The 23499-nt window shown below is 42.3% G+C and overlaps 1 protein-coding gene across 1 annotated transcript; it reads left to right on the top strand.

Annotated features, from left to right (window-relative positions):
- Nucleotides 1-12469: 12469 nt before the first annotated feature.
- On the top strand, nt 12470-13480 carry LOC136381864 (uncharacterized). Its single transcript, XM_066350365.1, has one exon. It carries the CDS (start codon nt 12470-12472, stop codon nt 13478-13480), a length of 1011 nt encoding a protein of 336 aa, XP_066206462.1.
- The last annotated feature ends 10019 nt before the right edge of the window (nt 13481-23499 follow it).

Raw genomic sequence — 23499 nt, 5'->3', positions numbered from 1 at the left:
GTGATATTCCTTATCTTCGAGTTAAGCAAGCATGTCTCTTGCTGTGTTTTCTGACTCACCCACATCAGAATGACCCCGTGGGGGGTGGGCAAACGACGCAATGTGCGGTTAAAGACAGGCTTCCAGGCCCCGCCCCATCCTGCCGAGCCAGGCGACCCATCTCATCTCCTCATCTTTCTTTTCAAATACATTCTGGATAATTCTAAGGCACACTCAGTCTGAGAACCTCTGATTAAGGAAAATTGCATTTTTTTACTATCATTTTTGCCTGGAGAAGGAGACCTCTTATCTGGGCAGGAAAGAGAACAGGCAGATAATCTTTTGGAGATTTTTCTGTGTAATTATTACCTGAGCCCACATCAAATAAACCAGAATCCATGCTCCAAGGGACCCTTGTGATCTTCTCAAACATCTACCCCAATTAGAATGGTTGGAAAATAAACATTTTCACTCGAGGCAGAGTCCTGGTCCCATTGTCAGCCTGGCACTGTGTGATACTCCCAGAGTCAAGGTGGAAAAAAACAAAAGACAAACCCTCACCATAGGTAAGCAGACAACCAGTAGCCTGTGTCTGGCATCCTACTATGAAGATATATTTTAAAGTATCAGGAGAGATGCCTCACAACTGAGATATACCAGGTGCTGTGTGTGGGTTGAGGGAAAGAGAGGGGATCGAGAGTGGAAAGGAGGTACACCTTACCATGAGAAGCCTCAGTCCATGGGGCGGCCCCTTCCTGACACAAGAAGCCTACTTCAGGGCCTGCTCCAGAGACCGTCAGAGTGGCCAGGGGTCCTTGCCGAGGCAGAGCAGGCAGAGCAGGAAGAGAAGCTTGAAGCTAGGGCATTCTCTAAGGTGTTGTTGTTGGACTCCTTCTGTGAAAATATTTTATTCTCTACTCAAGAGCTTTATGGGGAGAAAAGAGAGATCTTTTCCTTCCAGGGAAAGATGGAGACAGAGAGAAACTGATGACTGGAGAAGAGAATTTCCCCATGCAGGAGATGCTGGGAAAATCGATGTGTATGCTTGGTAGAAACCATAGCAGTAAATGTTGGTAGAAGCATGCTAGAAAGTATTCTTTTCCAATGCCTCTTTCTTGAAGATTTCAGCAAGCTTCTGTGCATGTTGCCTTGTCTGTGTGATTGCCAACAGTGCCTTGAAGGGATGGTCAGGGACCATGTTGAAGCTTTTGTTGGTGCAGGCGTTCACAGGCTCCTCCAGCTGTCAGGCATTTTGGGTACTGAGAACCACTGCAACGGGGTGCGGGAGTGTGGAGGTCTGAGCAGGACCTGCGTTTGGCACTTGATGCTTTGCCAACCCTGGTTCCATGCCTCTCCCACGCCAGTAGCCCTGTTTCTTCCACTTTGAGGCTATCTGTTCTGCAAAGAGAGTCTGGTGACATTTTGGGGGACGGGACTCTATTTCTCCCATTTCCCTTAAACCCACACAAACTTGGGCTTCTTTATCTTGTTCCTTTTGAAGAGCAAATGCTAAATTCTTGGGCCACCCAGTGGTCTCCTGCCTGCTTAGTCTCACACATTGACCTATGTATTGTTTACAGCGACTTCCTAGCTACAAGGGCACACAGTTGGACAGTGGTAGCAGAGACTTTATGGCCTGCAAAGGTGAGCATATATTCTACCTAACCCTTTATAGAAAAAGCTTTCCAACCCAATTTTACGTAATGAAGGCGTGGGACAGAGCAGCTGAAAAATAGGGGATTCAAAGAGTTACAGAGAGAGCACTGAATTTCTTAAGAGCAGAAAAGCAAGAGAAATGCTTGTTATTTGCAGTGTGATAAGTAACACAAACTGGACACTTTCTGAGTGTCTGACCACTGTGTCAAACACTTGACGGACATTCTTTCTTTTTAACTCCATGAAGGGGTTGTTAATTATGATTTTCATTACACAGTAGAGAAAAACGAAGCCCAGAGATGTTGAGTCTCTGCCCTAGTCATCCAGCTAGTAAATGGTAGGGTGGGAACTAGAACCCAGGAAGTGATTCCAAAGCCCACAGTCTTGATCATGAGTCATCATGCTGAGTGGGTTTGTGTCATAAAGACAAGCTAGGAACGGCTGCTTCCTCCACTGACCAGATCAATGGTGCCCAAAGTCTTTGCACTGACTGGTAGAGGCAGCAGTTCTACAGGACATTTAGATTCCTTTGGTTTTCAATGGGCCCTGAAAATGGGCTGATGGGTGATGGGGTGGTGAGGTCTCTCCTGCCCAGTCATAATTGCTTCCCTCTGCTTCATTACTAGACCTTACTAAGAAGAAAACTAAATGTCAGTCACATTACATTTTGCTACTTTGAAAATTTGTTAGGGGATGATGTTGAAACATCGAAAATTTAACCCCAAATCAGCCTAATAAATTACACTTTATAAAAATGTTTTTGCATCTAAAAATCTCAGACAACTTCACAAGCAGTTACTATTTACAATTATATTTTTCCCTAGGGAACCATAATGAAGTGTGTCTGCTTGGAGACTTGAAGAGTCCTTATTTAAGTTGTACCATTTTTTTCTGGTTCTTTCCAGCTAAAGCAAGCACTTCTCCAGTAACTGGGGGGGGGGGGGGGGGTCGTGCACTGATTTCTCTCTTTGTGTGGATTGGCATTTACCTAAATTAGAGTTTCAGGCATGGCCTGGGTTCAGAAGACTGTTGTTTATGCTACTGGGCATAATTAAAAGAAAGAAAAATAGCCCTCAAGGGCACAGTAAAAGCAAAATAGTGCTTAGTTCACAATCTCCTTGTGAGGATTGATGAGCTCAGATACATAAAACATTTAGCTCAGCATAGGCTACGAATGTACGAATGGTTAAGGAGGTAGGACATCTTCACATCACAATCACCAAAAATTATGACCATGACTGACCACTACTGACCATGACTGAGCCCCAACTTGGTGCCAGCTCTGTATGAGGGGCTGTGGCTTCCACATCATGCAAAGGGAAGAGTGAACCTTCTCAATTATATTTATTTTGAATCTCATTCTGTTAAATTATTTTTGCTATATGCTTTATAATGTATGTATTGTTATTCAGTAATGCATGAATATGATTAACAAGCAGATGTTTAACAGCTTTATAATGAAGTATATAGACAAAACTCACCATTTTACACTGCTTATCCCAGCTTAAGTAGCACGAGACTCTTAAGGGTCTCAAACTGGAATGTCTTGGAGGCTAGTCATTAAGGGAAGATTACACTCCCTACCTCAAGAGGCCAGTCCACAGGGCTCCCACCACCCATTCTGGCCAAGTGTCACCACATAAAAATGAGGACCCAGATTGGCCCAATCGATATATTTTTCAAGAGAAACTAAAAAGTTAATTTTTTGTGTGTGAAATCTTGTGATTTATGGGTGAAATCTCACTATATTTAAATATAGAAAACTTTTAAAACAACACAGTGCTGGCCAAAAAACTACATCTGTTGGCCAGATTTAGACTCCAGTTTGCAAACTTCACCCTTAATGTTATATCCAAAAATGTCCATGGTTAAATAAGTTTGCAAAATGCAAACTGAGAAGAAAGGGGTCCTTCTTAGATATTCTTAATGCAGGTCAGCACAGTAAATGCTCTGAGAAGTGGTACAAGAATGTGTTGTAAGGTACCAAAAAAAGCTGAAAATTGATATTGATATTCTGGGAGGAAAGGTCAGGCTTTCCTATCAGGCTTTCCTGTCCCATTCTTTCTTTAGGGAGGGGAGGGAGAAGAATGTACAAGTTTCTGGCTTGCAAGTTTTAAATCTAAAATAAAGGTTAACCTAGAAACTTCTTCTCTTTCAATAGGAGGCAGAATTTACATACCACCTTGCATTGATTATATTAATAGTTCCTCCCCCTTCCTGGAATCTTGAAGGTAAAATACCCCTAGGCTAATGAGGGAAGAGGAACCCTGAAAGATTTGTAAATGTCTTTGATTGTGTTATCTTGAAAGTCTTAATGTTTCTGTGTATTCCCTAAACAAAATATTGCCAGCTCCTACCATGATGTCATGCTCTCTCTTGCCCATGTGTGAGTAAGGGTATATAAACAGCCAGTCCCTGAACTATTTTTGGGACTGCACAATTTGGGCTTACAGATGCCCCATGTCAGCCATATGCAGCCGGCATATTAATAAATTTCCTCCTCTAATAAAACCCTTCAAAATTTATCTGGACTGGGTGTCTCTACTTGAACTCGATGAAATGAGGTATAGTGCCTTTCAGAATCTGGAGTGCGGAACTTTATAACATATGGGGGCTTGTCTGGGACCTGGTGTTTCACGTCACCGGATAGACACCCAGAATTGGCTGGACTCTCCGCTATCTCGACCCAAGATTTCCAAGAGACGTCTCTGTTTGTTGAGATCTCAGTTTTTGTTTTTAAAGGTGTCTGTTTAGAAAACCCTAATTTAAAGGAATCTCTGGTGCAGCCTGAACTTTGTCTTTGTTTGCCAGAAAAATTAGGATAAGTAAAGCATGTTCATTTAAACTTCTTGATTTGTGTGTATAAATCCTTTGTTTAATGTCTAAACATGTATATTTTAAGGCCTGTTCGAGTCTTTTGTGTTAAAATTGGAAGCTTCTGATTAAAAGCAATCTTAAGTGGCTTTCTTTGTTCTCAAATCTACCTTCAGGGAGCTCTGACTTCTCCCCTGAAGGAAAATCATTCTTTTCGGTTGGCATCTTCCCCTTGTCTTGTGTAATAATTAATATCTCTATAGTCAAATGCCATCTTATTCCGGGTGCTAGTTAACTATCTGTCTTATATTTTTGTATTATTAGCGCACTAATTCTTAGATTCTCCTGAAACAAGTTTTAGTTTTGTAATAAGTAATAGCAACTGGGAATTCTAATCCTGATAATAAGGACAGTCTGGATTATAGTAATTGGAGACCCAGGTTGTCCCAATCAGTTTCCATACATTGATTGGTGGCTAAATTTAATAATGAATCCACCACAGTGGCTTAAAAGCTTGCTCAATACAGAAAGGGATGTCAAGCAAGTGATTTAAATGAAAGAAAAGTGGAGCCCACAAATTGAAAGGGTTTCTCCAAACTCTGGAGCAAAAGGACTAGCAAGTAAGCAGTTTGAGTGAGAGAAAAACCAAGCCCTGACACAGGGTGCGAGGAGCAAGGGGTGGGGCTGAGTACGCATGGTCCCTCCCCTCTTCGTTGTCGTTCTGGTCTCTGCCAGTGCTGCACCCCAGTGGCAGGCAAATAGTAAACAGCCCACCACCTCCAGGCGCACGGTTAGGTTAGAATTCAGCTTGCTGTGTGCGGCAGAGGAGAAAGAGCAATAAAATGAGAAAAAAGCCCTGGCCGGTTGGCTCAGTGGTAGAGCGTCGGCCTGGCGTGCAGGAGTCCTGTGTTTGATTCCCGGCCAGGGCACACAGGAGAGGCGCCCATCTGCTTCTCCACCCCTTCCCCTCTCCTTCCTCTCTGTCTCTCTCTTCCCCTCCCACAGCCAAGGCTCCATTGGAGCAAAGTTGGCCCAGGCGCTGAGGATGGCTCTATGGCCTCTGCCTCAGGCGCTAGAATGGCTCTGATTGCAACAGAGCGATGCCCCAGATGGGCAGAGCATCGCCCCCTGGTGGGCATGCCGGGTGGATCCGGGTCAGGCGCATGCGGGAGTCTGTCTGACTGCCTCCCCATTTCCAACTTCAGAAAAATACAAAAAAAAAATAATAATAAATGAAATTTTTTTAAAAAATGAGAAAAAATTCCAACACCCTCCCATGGGTGGAGAGGGTGTTGGAGTCTCTCCAAGTCTTTCAGTTATGTAAAAGACATGAAGTTCATAAGAAAGACCCACAGCATTAACCAAAATTGTAAAAATAATTTTCAGGGAATTGCGGGAAAAATTGGAAACCTTATATTGGCTACAGCAACTCACTACTGGGAAAGTAATTTTGTGAAAATTGTATTTAGCTGCTTAATATGAGGCACTTAGTTTACAGGGGGCAAATTGATTCAAGTCCTGCTTGGGAGAAGTCCCATTGTCTTGCTAAGGGGCTTGACTGCAGAAAAAAAAAGGGTAAAAGCGGCAAGCTCTAAGTTCTTGGAATCTGCTTCTCCCTCAGGAATCCAGCCCACCCCTCATGCAAAGGAAAGTTAATATCTCTTTGCCAACTAGGTAATTTATACCAAGAATCCCTTATTGTATAAAAGTATTTTCCATGTTAAAATGTATGTATTGTTTCAAAGACCTTTTGTTAATTCTTTTATTTTCTGTTTTATAGCCTTGTAATATTGGAATCTTAGTTTAAATATTAGGAGTTGTTAATAATGTCTTTTTATGTAATATTTAGTTTATTATCATTTTGAAACAGTATTGTTAAAATTTCTTTTGAATGCTAATGTACCAAATCATTTAGCAGTGAAGAGACTCTGGAATTCTAAAGGAAACACCCAAACCTATTTTTCTTGAATTGATCCAGCTAATAACGTTTTTGTCTTTTTTCCAAAAGTTTATATAGAGAGAAAAGGGCTCTCAAGCCCCTCAGTGAGATCTTCTGAGCATGGCTTTTAAGGTCTATCATGGCCAAGGGAGTAACAGAAAAGGCAAAAAAGGCCCAAAAGAGGTCAGGAAATACCAGCCTTGGGCATACGCTCTTAAAGGTTTCAGTGCCCCAAAGGGCTTCATAGGATTTCATCAGGGTCCTGCTTCAAGAGTGGAAAGAAAGGTCATTGAACTGAAGCCTGCCAGGCTTCTTGGCCCCACCAGAGGACATGTCTTTGCTGTGGAAAAAGGGACACGAGAAGGTAAGCTGCCCCCTTGCTCCATGGAGGGAGAGTTCGTCTGTTCTAGCCCTGCTCCGCTACCTGTGACCTGACCTTGCCCAGCTTACTGGGAATTGCCACTGAAGGCCCAAATACATCGTTCATGAGCCTAAGATATTTCTTCCAAGTAGCAGATAAACTGATCTCATTTCTTGTGAACTCAAGGGCCATCTACTATGCCTTGCCTGAATATTTGAGTTTTATTTATCCCTCAAAGATCTCTACTATGGGTATTGACAGTCTGATTTTATTGCTTTATTTAATGTATAGTGTCTCTTTTATTCCTCTTGTCTCAATGCCCCATGCCTATTGCAGGGTGGGACCTGCTCCTAATTCCAGCTAGAAGCAGTGGTCACTAGGACTTAAACTCTAGCTGAAAGTGTAGAATGTGACCACAACTCCAATGCCTTGTGGACTTTTCCTGAATATGTGTAACTCCTATTCTTTAGGACACTTCTCAGACTTAGTGAAATTACATTAACATGTTAAGCACATTTGTGACTGTAAGAATTTTATTTTGAATCCTGTTATATTAGTTAGAATTTTATTTTTGTTTAATAATCTAGCAGGCTTTAGTCATTTTATTGTATTAAGATGCTTGTTATAGTATTTGTTAACATTAGCTATTTGAATTTTATTGTTAATTATATATTTTTCCAGTCTGCCTCAAAATCAGAACTAGTAATTCAAATGAATAGATGCCACCCAGAACCAGTGGGGTCTTGGGACCCTTATTGCCAAAGGTATATTCAAAACCAACTAGAGAAAGGATTTGGCCAGTAGGAAAGGAACCCAATAATAATTAGAAGCTGATTTGAAGCTACATTGTGCCCACAGGTACCCAAAGGGTCAAGGCGAATAAATTTCATGACTCAAATAGTAAAAGAAACGTAACCACCCTTTCCCTAAGTAATTGCAGGATTTACAGGTTACTCAGCAAACTATTCAAAGACTGTCCAGGAGATTCAGCATTACATCACCCAAGGGCTGACTTTCACGTGGACAGGTCCACACACTGTGATCCTGACAACTCCCACTGCTGCTAAGGTAGAAAAATGGCATGCCTTACTCCAACCACAAATTGGAAGCTCGTTAGTCTACATATGGCGAATATATGAAGAAACTAAGGACTCTTTCAATCAGACTTTGGGAAAAGGGAAACTAGGGTAAAACAAAAGTCAACTTAATTGTCACTAAAGGTTAAAGGTTTTAAATTAAGAGTTCTGACTAAAAGTAAGTTGTTACAAAGGCCAATTAGTTTTATATAAATTGGAAAAGGAAATTGTACAGTTGATAAGAAATTAATCAGTAATATTTGTTTCTTTAGTGAACTGTAATGTTATTAATTCTGTTTGTTAAATATCTGTTACATGTTATTGTTAAGCCAAATTCGGAGGGACCCGAATTATGGAAGACAGGAGCAAGGTCCGTCGGTTACACATTAAAGTTTTATTGTCTAGCTTGGCCAAGCGGCGGGAACTCCGACAGAAATCTGACGGAGAGCGCGCTGGCCCTTTGTTCTACTTAGTTTTTATAGTTTTGTAAGTGGGAAGTACAGAAGCAAAAATTGCAATTAGGAGCCCCTTACCACTATTGGTTATAGTCATATGTCCTTTAACATGATAGGACCACGTTCAATTTGCAAACCATACATCATTTTGGAGAAAACAAAATTTACAAGTCAACACAATGGTAGAAAGATATCTCTTTACATATTAAAAGGCCTTCCTATATTTTCTAGTGTTCATCCGCCATCTCTCTGTCCAGTGAGAGGTATTAACCACATGCATTTACATAAGAGAGGTAGTTTCCGTGGGGACAAATGCCCACAAATGGCTCATAGTTATAAGAAAAGGTTTATTTTGGCTTTTCCCTTCCTGCACCTGGCTAGCCATTCACTCCTTTCCCCACAGGTGTGGTGGAATGTCAGGGAATCTATGCTTTCCTTCCCTTTTCATTTACAATACAATGGCAAGAGCCATCCTGGTTATGCTAATCATACAGTACAGAGACTATTCTCACAATTTCTCTGCACACCTTAACCCAAATTAATAAAATGTTCTCCAAGCCTCTTAAAATATTAATATTAATTCTGTAGCCTTTGGTACTTTATAACACCTGTGGGTGAAATGGCTCAGTGGCTCCTCAGTTATAAGTTAATATCCCTAGACAACAGCCTCATACTCTTCAGTAAATTAAGTCAAGGGTTTGACCAGTGGGGATGTTGTAAGGTATCAAAAAAAGCTGAAAATTGATATTGATATTCTGGGAGGAAAGGTCAGGCTTTCCTATCAGGCTTTCTTGTCCTGTCCCTCCCTTAGGGAGGGGAGGGAGAAGAATGTACAAGTTTCTGGCTTGCAAGAACACTAGATCATTCAGTTTTAAATCTAAAATAAAGGTTAACCTAGAAACTTCTTCTCTTTCAATAGGAGGCAGAATTTACATTCCACCTTGCATTGATTGTAGTTCCTCCCCCTTTCCTGGAATCTTGAAGGTAAAATACCTCTAGGCTAATGAAGGAAGAAGAACCCTGAAAGATTTGTAAATGTCATTGATTGTGTTATCTTGAGAGTCTTAATGTTTCTGTGTATCCCCTAAACAAATGTTGCCAGCTCGTACCATGATGTCATGCTCTCCCCAGCCCAGGTGTGATCAAGGGTATATAAACAGCCCCTGAACTATTTTTGGGGCTGCACTATTTGGGCCTGCAGATGCCCTGTGTCAGCCATATGCGGCTGGCATATTAATAAATGTCCTCCTTTAATAAAACCCTTCAAAATTTATCTGGATTGGGTGTCTCTATGTGAACTCGATAAAATGAGGTACAGTGCCTTTCACAATCTAGGGTGTGGTACTTTATAACAAATGGGCCTTTGTTTAAGCCACTTGTTCCCACATTACAAGAACGTGCAGGAGTATGATTGCTAAGAATATACACTGAGAGACACCGGACTGTCCCATTTCATCCTGCCAATAACTGTGCAAAGGAGGTGTTGCTATTTATATCCCTACTTTATACACAAAAATAATTGAGATTATGAAAGGTTAAGAAAATTGTTCAGGGTCATATAGCTAGTGAGGGACAGACTCTGTCTCTGACTTTAAAGTAAAATCTGTTTCCACTGTATTTCATAACTAAAGACAACCCTCCTCCCCCAAAAAGAGGCTGTGGATATATATATATATATATATATATATATATATTTTAATGAGTGGTAAAATATCAGTTTCAGGAGTCAGGATCTGTTCTTTGGTAGGATTGTTTAAAAAAAACCCATAGCCTGTAGAAATACCTATATATCAAATGACACTATTCCATAAGTCACACAAGCACAGAGGTCTCAATTTATAGCCACATGTTCTGATTAACATCACCCTGGGGAGGCTTTGTGGATCTTCTCTCCAACACCCTGCCCTTCCCTGGGTGTTTTGAAATGACTCTTCCAGCCCTTGCCTCTCCCCTCCTCCCTGAACTCCACCACCTTTCTCCCCACCCAGTTTGCCAGCCCTGGTTCAGCTGGCCTTGGCTAGCTTCCTCTGCAGAAATTCAAGTGGGAGCCAGAGGGAGGGGTAGGTCAGGGACTGGGTTGAGCAGGGAGGAGAACTGGGAGGTCCTGCTGTGTGGGGCAGGGGTCTGGAAACAGGCTGGGCTGGCTGGGGTGGGGTCAGGGCTGAAAAGAGGTGAAGGAGGCCCAAATTTCAGCCTGGCCTCTTTCATACCATTTGGACACCAGATGCAGAATGAGGGCTGCCATTTGGACAGCTTTAAATAAATCCCATTCCCGGCAGTGAAACATCCATCCCTGCTATGTCTTAAAGCTCCCCACATAGGATCTTTCATCTCAGGAGGGGAATTCACCCCTCCCTTGGCAATCACTCCCAAGCTTAACTAAGCAGCGCTAGGAGGAGAAAGTTCATACTCAGCTTGCACTGAAACGCTTCCTGCTATGTTTATTTTCAGTGTCTCTTCAGAGTCCCCGAAGAACATGAGTCCTCACCCTGCACATATTAACCTTTGATAAACTTGAGGGCAACAGAGCATCAGAGAGAAATGAGTTTGGGTTTCAGAGCAGTATTACCTTGGGCAAGTTACTTAACATTTCTATGCCTCAGTTTCTTCATCTGTAAAATGAGGTAGAAAGGCAGTACCTCCAAGAGAAATGAAAGCATACATTCATACAAAAACTTGCACATGAATACTCAGAGCAACGTTATTCACAATTGCCCCAAAGTAGAAATAACCCAAATATTTATCAGGTGATGAATTGATAAACAAAATGTAGTATCTTCATATGAATACAATCATAAAATGGTATGAAGTACTGATACATGCTCCAACATAGATGGTCCTTGAAAACTTGCTCAGTTAAAGAAGCCAGTCATGAAAGATCAGATATGCGACGATTTCATTTATAGAAAATGTCCAGACTATATAGAGACGGAGAGTAGATTTGTGGATGTGTAGGGCTGCTGCTTGTGGTGGTGGTGGTAGTGAGTGAGGAGTCACTGCTAATGGGTATGGAGCTTCCTTTAGGGTGATAAAAATGTTCTAAAATTGATTGTGGTTATGGTTGCAAACTCTGTGAACATACTAAAAACACTGAATTATATTCTTTCAATGAATGAAATATATGGTATGTGAATTATACCTCAATGAAACTGTAATTTCAAGAAGAAAAAAACCAAACTACAGTACCTACATTATAGGGTTATTGTGAAAATTAAATAATATAATGCCTATAAAGTGTTTAGCACAATGTCTGGTAAGCAATCAATAAATATTATCTCCAATAATATTAACAATATCAATAATTAATGTTTCTATTATATACTACAGTATTATATAAAACAATCAATATACAATATTATAAGTAAATATATTAAATATAAATTATAATAAATTAATTATTAAATATTTTCATCTTCTATCTTCTCTTTTGGAAGGTCCTCCAATTTTTAGCAATATAAAATTGTGAACATTTTGAATATTATGTTATATTATATAACATACCATCATGACAATCGTATATCTATGAGTATCACTCTGCGAAAATATGAGAATACATACTTCATACTATATGAAGGTATATAAAACATTACATTGTATATGATATAATTATTATGGACTATTACATTAGCAGTAGTAGTCACCCTGTGACTTCTCTTCATCTTTAACCTTTCTGATTTGGGAATGGTTTTCCCCAGTTCTTTGAACGTTTTGTGGCCCTGATGTATCTGGAAAGAAAAGAGCTCTGAGTTTGGAGAAATTAAATTACAATCCTGACTCTAATTCAACTTCCTCGGGTACTTCACCCAGAAAACGAGGAAAATCCCCATACCCGCCCCCACTCCCCTCCTACAGCTAGGAGCGCCCAGAGTGAGGGGGACACGGCCGAGCGCTGGGGACCCCAGGACAAAGACTTGGTCTATGCCCCAGCGGCCGCAGGGAAGCCCCAGGGACCCCCCCCCCCCCCCCCCATCGCGTCCCCGTGTGCCCTCGTAACGCGATTCCTGCGGCTGCGGGTCTCCCGGCGGGCTGCACGGGGGCGAGGAGGGACCGGCGCACAGGTGTTCCGTTTTCATTACAATGGCCAACCCGCAGGTGTTCCGTTTTCATTACAATGGCCAACTCCAGCGCCCGCTCTGTCTGATAACAAAGACATCATTGAACTGTCCCTGGCCTCCAACGGGATAAAGCAATGATCACCCCGGGAGGTGCTCCTTGCCTGGCTTCCGCAGGAGAGCTCAGCTCCACTCGGTCACGGCTGAGTGCAGGACCTCTGAGCAGGCCCCGCGGGCCCGGGCTGCGGCTTCAGAGGAACGAGGCCTTTGCAAGCAGCGCCGCAGCGCAGCCCCCCTGCCCCGCCGCAGCGCCCCGACAGCCACGCCGCGCCGCCCCCCCAGCCCTCGCCGACCCTCAGCCCCGCTGCAGCGCAGCCCCCCAGCCCCGCCGCAGCGCCCCCAATCCCGCCGCTGCGCCCCGACAGCCCCGCCGCAGCGCCCCCAATCCCGCCGCTGCGCCCCGACAGCCCCGCCGCAGCGCCCGGGCAGCCCCGCCGCAGCGCCCCGACAGCCACGCCGCAGCGCCCCCCAGCCCCGCCGCAGCGCCCCGACAGCCACCCGCAGCGCCCCCCAGCCCCGCCACAGCGCCCCCCCAGCCCCGCCACAGGGCCCGCAGCCCCGCCGCAGCGCCCCGACAGCCACCCGCAGCGCCCCCCCAGCCCCGCCGCAGCGCCCCCCAGCCCCGCCACAGGGCCCGCAGCCCCGCCGCAGCGCCCCGACAGCCACCCGCAGCGCCCGACAGCCCCGCCGCAGCGCCCCCGACAGCCCCGCCGCAGCGCCGGGGCAGCCCCGCCGCAGCGCCCCGACAGCCACCCGCAGCGCCCCCAATCCCGCCGCTGCGCCCCGACAGCCCCGCCGCAGCGCCCGGGCAGCCCCGCCGCAGCGCCCCGACAGCCACGCCGCAGCGCCCCCCAGCCCCGCCACAGGGCCCGCAGCCCCGCCGCGTCGCCCCCCAGCGTCGCCCCCCAGCCCCGCTGCAGCGCCCCCCAGCGTCGCCCCCCAGCCCCGCTGCAGCGTCCCCCAGCGTCGCAGCGCCCCTCCGGGCCGGGTTGGAGTGGAGAACGCGTGGTTTTCAGCAACCGAACTACAAGGCGTTATGGACAGTTTGGCTGGGCCTGAAATTCCCCTGCCATCTGGGTTTCCCTTAATTCCTGCTAACCAGAGACCTGACAAGAATCATTTTTCATACTTGCTGAACAAACTTTTCTGTTCACTTGTCACGTCAATTAATTCGGGTGAAAAAAGAAATCCTTATTTTGCAAATATCTTTGGGGTAATTGAGGCTGTGCCTGATTCACATGGTAATAACTTTATTACAAACGTAGATGAAAGTGCTTTTGAGGAGAAAGGAATATATATATGAAATATATTCTAGAAGCAAAGTCATTTAGAGGAAAAGGCTTAACAAGTTGGAATTGCAGAATATCAGAGCTGGGTTATGCGACTGTATCGGAGGCCCAGGTGACTCATACTGCTTCCCTGTGTGGCGAGGAAAAGGCGGACACAATCAGGGCACAAGCAGTGGTGGCATTCGGTTGGTTGGCACCTGTTCAGCAGAACTGATACCTAATTTTTTGTTGAGTTCCGCAAACCAGTTGTTAAAATGGCACTTGTAGTCAGGTTTCTAAGGTGGGCCCCTGGGCAGCCACCCAATGTGGAAATCAGGTTTACATTTCTTACTTTTTTTAAAGTTCATCTGTACAACAGCATGTTCTAAGCACCCATAGTAATGCTCATTCCGCCCATAGGGGAAAAAATTGCAAGTGAGGATGCCAATCAAGAAGCAATATGGAAATATCTTAAGTAACAGTTCTATTGTTTTTTGTCAAGTATTATTTAATATTTTCCATTAATATTTTAAAACTCTTATAACAATCTAGTTTTGTGTACCTGTTTTATTCTTATTTAAGTATTAAATACATGAGATAATAAACTACCTTTCAGTATATAGATTTCTTATCCTTAACGGTCATTAGGGCAGAGAACCTGTTAAATTATTTGAATCCCACCACTGGGTACAGAGCACAGCTGAGCATCTTTGAGCAAGGCACAATCTGCCCAGCTATTCATGGGAACGCTGGATAAGGCTCACCCCTCCTCCACCCTACTCTCCCATTTAATTCTAAAAGTAGAAGTCTGGAGATAGAAACTGACTTCTCCAACATCACAAAGCCGGACAGTCACCAAACTTTTCAAGGTAAGTGGAGTCCCAACAGCTCTCTAACAGTACATCTTGACCCCAGCCAGTAGCAGCAGTTGCCAAATGCCTCGTAGACAGCAGTGTGTGTAGAGTGTCTTTGTAAAGCCTGAGTTCTCAGATAAAAAGAAAAGGCCCAAGAGGGAATCACTTCAATATTCTTTTATGTTGTATAGTTTTGAAAAGAGGAAAAATAAAAATACTGGACCAAAAAATGAAGAAAATTTAACAAAGAAGATTTAGAAAAAAATGAAGGACTGTAAACATTGTGATAGAGATGTATAGTGAATGTGGACTCAGTCCATATATTTGGTGTTCCTGAATCATCACCTGTCGTGATATGACTAAGCTAATTCAATTTTGATTTTGAGCTGTCCTGTCATACTGGCAGTATTAATCTCAGTCATTTTGGGACTGTTGTTTCCTGTGCTAAGGGATGGCCTGGTGGGGGGACATACTGGTTGCTGGACCACACAGGTGGTCATGAGGATACCATTCTTACTAACCACAGAGGTTGGTTCTGAAGCTTATGGCTTCTTCATTGTGAAGCTTGGGAAATCGAGTTCCTTTGCTGGGCTGCCTAACATGCTCTTTGGAGCTGTTAAGCCTAATCCAGAGGGACTCGAAACATTGAAGACACGAACAAAATTCAACGATTCCACACCAAAGCTTTATTGTCTAGCTTGGCCAAACGGCAGCAACTCTGACAGAAATCTGAGGGAGAGCGCGCCGGCCTTTTGTTCTACTTAGACGGGAAATATAAAAGCAAAAATTGCAATTAGGTGCCCTTTACCACTATTAGTTATAGTCATATGCCCTTTAACATGATAGGACCATGTTCAATTTGCAAGCCATACATCATTTTGGAGAAAACAAAATTTACAAGTCAACACAATGATAGAAAGATGTCTCTTTACATATTAAAAGACATTCCTATATCTTTCAATGTCCATCTGCCATCTCCCTGTCCAGAGTCACACACATTAACTATATGCATTCATATGGGAGAGGTAGTTTCCATGGGGACAAATGCCCGCAAATGGCTCATCACTATAAGAAAAGGTTTATTTTGGCTTTCCTTTTCCTGCACCTGGCCAGCCACCCACCCCCTTCCCCACAGGTGTGGTGGAATGTCAGGGAATCCATGTTTTCCTTCCCTTTGCATTTACAATACAATGCCAAGAGCCATCCTGATTTTATGCCAATCACACAGTACAGAGATTTTCACAAAATTTCTCTGCACACCTTAACCCGGTGTTTCCCAACGTGGGGCCCGTGCCCCACAGGGGGGCAATTCGATAGTTAAGGGGGGCAATTTGAAAATGGACTCGATAGGACTTTAACTCTTTTGCCCTGGGCCATTTAAATGCAATGCTAGATATCGGTGCCAAATTTAACAAAAAATGCAATTCTTAAATAATTGCGGTAAATAATTATTAAGTATAATGTCGTTTGACGAGACCAAAATATCAACTGGGTGATTGGCGTCGTCAAGTAAACTTCGTCCTGGGTTCACCGCGGAGCGTGCCGTCTGCCGCGGGGAACCCCGGACGTTTTAAAAACTCGCTAAACAGCCCTGGCCGGTTAGTTCAGTGGTAGAGCGTCGGCCTAGCGTGCGGAGGACCCGGGTTCGATTCCCGGCCAGGGCACACAGGAGAAGCGCCCATTTGCTTCTCCACCCCTCCGCCGCGCCTTCCTCTCTGTCTCTCTCTTCCCCTCCTGCAGCTAAGGCTCCATTGGAGCAAAGATGGCCTGGGCGCTGGGGATGGCTCTGTGGCCTCTGCCTCAGGCGCTAGAGTGGCTCTGGTCGCAACATGGCGACGCCCAGGATGGGCAGAGCATCGCCCCCTGGTGGGCAGAGCGTCGCCCCCTGGTGGGCGTGCCGGGTGGATCCCGGTCGGGCGCATGCGGGAGTCTGTCTGACTGTCTCTCCCTGTTTCCAGCTTCAGAAAAATGCAAAAAAAAAAAAAAAACTCGCTAAACAACGCAGTTATTCTCATCTAACTGGCCCATTGCAACTTCTGTAGTGTTTCACATCATTCAGTTGGTGTTAATTTGAAATAAGTGTCAGTCAAAACTGTTGTAAAAGCTCGTTGATTTAATAAATATACATATATATATTGTATAGATATAATTGGTAAGTATTTGATTTTATTTTTATCAATATTAAACTCTTTATTAAGTACTTCTTGCATCGGGGCTAGAAAGCACTAATATTTTATAAATATTATTGGTGCTATAATAGTGCATGCACGACAATTTTAATTTTAGAAGCATAACTTTCCAGAAAATTTTGTCAAGTGGAAAAAATATAGATACCTTTTGATTTGCAGTGGTAGTGTAGTAAATGTGTTTATACATTTAAATAAATATGAATTTTTAGTATACGTTTACTCTATGTCACATTGAATATATTTTAACACATATTTTAATATTAGTTTTTAATTGATCTTATTTTTATTTCTTATAGCCCATAGTAAAATGAGTGGTGCAAGCAAGAAAAAAACTCGTCAATATTCAGAGGAATATTTAAAATTTGGGTTCATACCCGCTGTTCACGATGAGCGGATTCCTTTTTGTCTTTTATGCCAGCAATGCTTGACCAACGAATCAATGAAACAAGGTCGTCTTGAGGCGCATTTGAAGGTGAAACATAGTGCTCATATTAGTTCAGATTTGAGTTACTTTAAAACTTTAAAGAAAAATTTTGAAAAAAGAACAACATTAAAGTCTCTATTTACTGCTCATACTTCAACTAATAATCGTGTTCTTGAGGCTAGTTATCAAATTTCTTTATTCATCGCTAAATCTGGAGAAAATCACACTATAGGAGAGAATTTAATAAAACCGTCAATATCAGCATTTCTTAAAACTGTTCTTGAGTGACGTCATGGAAATGGCGCCGTGAGCAGCGCGTACGACAGATCTCCCCAAAATCTCAACAAATTTATCAACTAGAAACAGAAAAATTTATCCTCGGAGCATTCCGGAGTTCCACACATACTGAAGGCAAAAGGGCTATTATCACTTGAATCTGAGAGACAGGTCAGAACTGAGAGTGTGGAGGAAGCTAACTACCGCACGGATGTTCATTCAAGCCGAGGAGGGAGTGCGCCTGTGGTGAGTCAACCCACGCGTGCAACTGCCCGCCCACACTCAGGGAAGAACAACCTGAGTGCTGTGAGCAGCCGCCCGTGTGCCGTGAGAAACTGCGCGCGCGCACCCCGTGCCGCGGCCCGGTGGCAGAGCGAGCTCCCTTGCGCCCGGAGCGTCCCCAGCAGCCCGCGCACTGTGAGCAAGGTTCCCAGCCACTGGAGTGCCCAGAGCACCCCATTCGCTCGCGTGCCCTGAACATCCCACTCACCCACACGCCCAGAGCACCCCACTCCCCCACACATCCAGAGTGCTCCATTCTCCAGCGCACCCGGTGCACCCCAGCCGCCAGCGGCAAGGCAAGCGGGAAGGGCACCAAAGCTATCTTCCCTACTCCGGAGATTCTCTCCATGGGCGGGGCACCTCACCCAGCCATTCAAGCTAACAATCAAGCGTTGGGGGAGGGGCGCGTGGGCAGCTTGAAATACTTTCTGGAGCACAGCTGCGGATCCAATCACTGAAATTAGCTTAACCCACGAAATCTGCACACCCATGGGGCTCTAATTGATAAGATCTCTCTCAGTTCAGCGATCCAAGACAAGAGGCGTGATATTTTTTAGTGCCTCTCGCTAAAGGGGTGGAGGCAACTTCTGATTGACAGAGCCTTCATATTCAGGGATATACGCTAACAAGAGGGACTTGGCAGATGTTAAGATCTATACAGCAAGCAGCGACTTGTGCCTCTTCTTCCCAGCCAAAACAGGCTACAAAGTGTGGAAAGCCTGGGTTGAGTGGTCCAACTGAATGCTAGGTGCTGAACAGTCACCTTGACAACAATTGGCTCCCAGCCCCGCCTGATTATACTGGAGGCTCTGACTGCCAGAGCCTTACCCAGAGCCTTGCGCTGAGTGGGGATAGAGTGGGGATTTCCCAGCTCTTTGAGCCTCTTACTCCCCAGGCAGAAGCAGTGGCAGCCTCATAGCTGGATCACCAGGCTGCTAATTCAAGAAGGGGAGACTAGGAGAGAGGCTCCGGGAAAGCAAACTCTCTCATTGTTGGACCCGGCAAACGCCAACAAGCCTTGACTACCAACAAGACTAAAGCCAATTATATGACATTGCCATAGAATCCCATCAACTGCAAATCCCTACCTAAGCGTGACACAGGGGCAGAGGCTGGGGTACAGAGTCACCGACCAGGAAGAGGGAGAGAAAAGAAAAAGGAAGAAGTTAACCTCTCAAAATCAACAAAAATCCACAGACTTTATAACTTGTTCCACTATTTTTTCATTGTTGTTGTTTGTTTCTTCTATCTTATTGCCTCTATTATTATTATTTCCATTTCCTCCACCTCGGTCCTTTTATTCTCTGCCCATCTTACTCTTCCTTTTTCTTGAACTACACTACCCATGAGTGTTACATTTTATTTCTTTTCTTCATCCTTACTCTCCTTTAGGGTTATACTCCAAAACCCTTAACTCTCATTCTCTCCCCCCATTTTTTTTTCTTTTCCTTTTTTTCTTCCTTTGTTTTTCTCTTTATCTTATTTCTCCCTTTCTAGTCTTTTCTTCTTTTACTTTTCCTCCCATTCAATCCTCAATCACGAACAAATTATTTAATTTGGGACTCAAGTTTTTGGGGTTTTTTTTTTGCTTTTGTTTTTGTTTTTCTTTTGTTTGTTTGTTTTTGTGGCATTTTGGGTACTTTTTACTTTGCTTTTTAACTAATTAGCATTCCTCCCACCCAAGGTCTCCATTGTATTTAGTCTTTGCTCCACTTAATACAACAGATTTTTACTTATTTTTTTATTTATTTTTTTTCTTCTTTAATTATTATTTTTTTCTCCTTTTTTCTGTTTCCCTCTTATCCCTCTCATTATATCTCTTAGTTGACCATCACTTACAAGCAAATCATTTTATACTTGTCTAAGGTTTTCTCCTTTTTTTTGCATTTAGTAGGTCCCTACTCCCTTTTTTGCCCCTTGAACTCTTCACCCCAAATCAGGCCCTCTGTTATAGGCAGTTTTTGTTCCATTTAGCATAATATAATTCACAGGTCATCACGATATTTCCCTAAGGAGGGGAGAGGAGGGGAAGAGAAGAAAGAAAAAAGGGGGAAATAATAAATTATTACTGGTTTTTCTTTGTGGGGTGTTTTTCTTTTTTCCTTTTTTTTCTTTTTTTTTTCTTTTTTTTACTTTTTATTCTTTATTAATTCTAATTAGTGCTATCAACAAGACCACCCTCAGATGCCAATAAGAAAAAGGAAATCGAATATTATGGATACAAAAGATAGAGAGGTAACACAAATAGATGTGGAAAAACCTATGGAGAAAAGATTTAACATATTGGAAACCTTGGAGCTAAATGACAGAGAATTTAAAATAGAAATCCTAAAAATACTCAGAGATATACAAGAAAACACAGAAAGGCAATTTAGGGAGCTCAGAAAACAACTCAACGATCACAAAGAATATATTACCAAGGAAATTGAAACTATAAAAACAAATCAAACAGAAATGAAAAACTCAATTCACGAGCTGAAAAACGAGGTAACAAGCTTAGCAAATAGAACAGCCCAGATAGAGGTAGGATTAGTGAAATAGAAGACAAGCAACTTGAGGCACAACAGAGAGAAGAAGAAAGAGACTCAAAAATAATAAAAAACGAGAAAGCCCTACAGGAACTGTCTGACTCCATCAGAAAGAATAACATAAGAATAATAGGTATATCAGAGGGAGAAGAGAAAGAAAATGGAATGGAGAATATACTCAAACAAATAATAGATGAGAACTTCCCAAGCCTGTGGAAAGAACTAAGGCCTCAAGTTCAAGAAGCAAACAGAACACTGAGTTTTCTTAACCCCAACAAACCCACTCCAAGGCACATCATAATGAAGATGGCACAAACCAATGAGAAAGAAAAAATTCTCAAGGCAGCCAGGGAAAAGAAGAGTACAACATATAAAGGAAGGCCTATTAGATTATCATCAGATTTCTCAGCAGAAACTCTACAAGCTAGAAGAGAGTGGACCCCAATATTTAAAGCCCTGAAAGAGAGGAACTTTCAGCCAAGAATACTATACCCATCAAAGCTATCCTTCAAATACAAAGGAGACATAAAAACATTCACAAATACAGAAAAGATGAGAGAATTTATCAGCAGAAAGCCCCCACTCCAGGAAATACTAAAGGGGGTTTTCCAACCAGATTCAAAGAACAAAACAAAACAAAACCACAAGTAACAGCTCCACCAAGAACACAATAAAACCAAATTTATACTGTGACAACAAAAGAAAAAAAGGGGGGAGAGGATGGAGATTAACAGTAGCAAAGGACGATGAAGTGCAGAAATACTCATAAGATAGGGTACTACAATGAATATAGAATATACCCCAAGAATACCATAGAAGTGTTCCAGAAGGAGAAATGCACCCCCATGTTTATGGCAGCATTATTCACAATAACGAAGATCTGGAAACAGCACAAGTGTCCGTCAGTAGATGAGTTGATTAAAAAGCTCTGGTACATATATACTATGGAATACTACTCATCCATAAGAAATGATGACATCGGACCATTTACAATAACATGGATGGACCTTGATAACATTATACGGAGTGAAATAAGTAAATCAGAGAAAACTAAGAACTATATGAACCCATACATAGATGGGACATAAAAATGAGACTCAGAGACATGGACAAGAGTGTGATGGTAACTGTTGGGTGGAGGTGGGGTGGGGAGGAGGCAAGGAAGGAGAGAGAGGGGGTGGGGAGGAGGAGAGGGGCACAAAGAAAACCAGATAGAAGGTAATGGAAGACAATTTGACTTTGGGTGAGGGATATGCAGCATAATCAAATGTCAAAATAATTTGGAGATGTTTTCTCGGAACATATGTACACTGATTTATCAATGTCACTGCATTAAAATTAATCAAAATAAGATTTAAAAAAGATTGGGTTTAAAAAACAAAAAAAACAACAACATAAAAACGGTTCTTGAAAAAGATGACAAAGATGTAAAAGCTATGCCACTCAGTGACAATACTGTTAGCAGAAGAATAGACGAAATGAGTAAGGATATTGAAAAACAACTTATTGAAAAGCTGAAAACAAGAAAATTCTCCTTGCAAATGGATGAATCATCTTTGAGAGACAGTGAGGCAGTATTGATAACTTACGTAAGATTTATTGATAAAGGACATTTTGCTGAAGAAATGTTGTTCTGTAAAAGATTAGAAAGCACCACTACCTCCAAAGATATATATATAATAAGCTAAAAAACTACTTAGATGTCAATGATATACCAATGAAAAATATAACATCTTGTGCTGCAGATGGTGCTCCCAATATGATGGGCAAGAAAAATGGCTGCTTAAAATTGATGAAAGATAAGAATCCAGAAATGATTCTTGTGCATTGTGTTATTCATAGGGAAAACTTGGTAGCTAAAAACATCTCGCCTGTTCTGAATGAAGTATTACATACAGTAATAAAGTGTGTTAATGCTATTAAAGCTAGTGCCAAATGTGAGCGTCTTTTCAAGCTATTTTGTGAAGAACAAAATGAAGACCATGTGAGACTTTTACTTCATACTGAAGTAAGATGGCTATCTAAAGGAAACTGTTTGAAAAGATTTATGGAACTGTTTGATACTCTTAGTGATTCTTTAAGCGACAAACCTGAAATGAAGTATCTGTTAACAATAGATGGTAAAGCATTTGTGAGTTATTTAGCTGATATCTTTGAATAACTAAATATATTAAATAAGCAACTTCAAGGAACAAATAAAACTCTTGTCGATGCAAAAGCAAAGATATTCGGTTTCATTACCAATATTGAGTTATGTCAGAAACATATTAACAACAAAAACTTTAAACAGTTTCATTGGCTCCAAAAATGTGAAGTAACTGATACCGCTTTACTTGTTATTGTCAATCATTTGAATAGTCTATCGGCTGATTTAAAAGAAAGATTTTCTGATTTAAAACAAATTGATTTCCCAACATGGATGATGCAGCCAATGTTAGTGGATTTGTCTGATATATCAAATATGCAGTATCAAGAAGAACTCACAGAATTACAAAATGATGAGTCAGTTAAAGCTTTATTTAATATCAAAGGAGCGATGGCATGGCTTTGTGAGGAAACAGAAATCAAATACCTAAATTCAACCAAATGTGCAAGAAAACTATTGCTACCGTTTCCATCTTCCTTTTTAGCTGAATGTGGATTTAGTGCTGTAAATGATTTACTGGTAAAAAAAAGAAATCGGCTGGATATAACACAACGTGGAGACTTGAGACTAAAGCTAACCAAATTGGAACCTAATATAAAATCTCTGTGCAGCAAGGATCACACTAAATTAAAATAATAAATTAATATAGAAAAATCTGTATTAAAATTATTTGGAATTTAAATTTCTGTTTTTCATTATATGTTTTGAAATTTTACTTACTGTGTTTTGTTAACAATTTCATAGTGATTTCTTCCTAGAACCTATCATTTATGTTTATTAAGTGAACAAATCAATTTTTTAATGTTAAAATTATGTATGTTACATAGGGGGGGACATAAAAATTTTAGAAAGGTTAAGGTGGGGCATGGCACAAAAAAGGTTGGGAAACACTGCCTTAACCCAAATTAATAAAATGTTCTTTAAGCCTCTTAAAATATGAATATTGATTCTGTAGCTTTTGGTACTTTACAACACCTGCGGGTGAGGTGGCGCAGTGGCTCTCAGGGCTCCTCGGAGCCATTTCTCTCTGGGACTCAGCCATTTCCTTGGGGCACTGACAAAAAGCTGAGCCCTGGTTCATATTGCTGCTGGCCCCTCGGGATCCTTTCGTTTATGCCTCTACAAGCTCTCCTCCTTCAG

The sequence above is a fragment of the Saccopteryx leptura genome, chromosome 10, assembly GCF_036850995.1.
Source record: "Saccopteryx leptura isolate mSacLep1 chromosome 10, mSacLep1_pri_phased_curated, whole genome shotgun sequence".
In the NCBI taxonomy this organism is placed as follows: domain Eukaryota; kingdom Metazoa; phylum Chordata; class Mammalia; order Chiroptera; family Emballonuridae; genus Saccopteryx; species Saccopteryx leptura.
The sequence above is the reverse complement of the archived record's forward strand: the minus strand, read 5'-3'. Positions and strand labels throughout refer to the sequence as shown.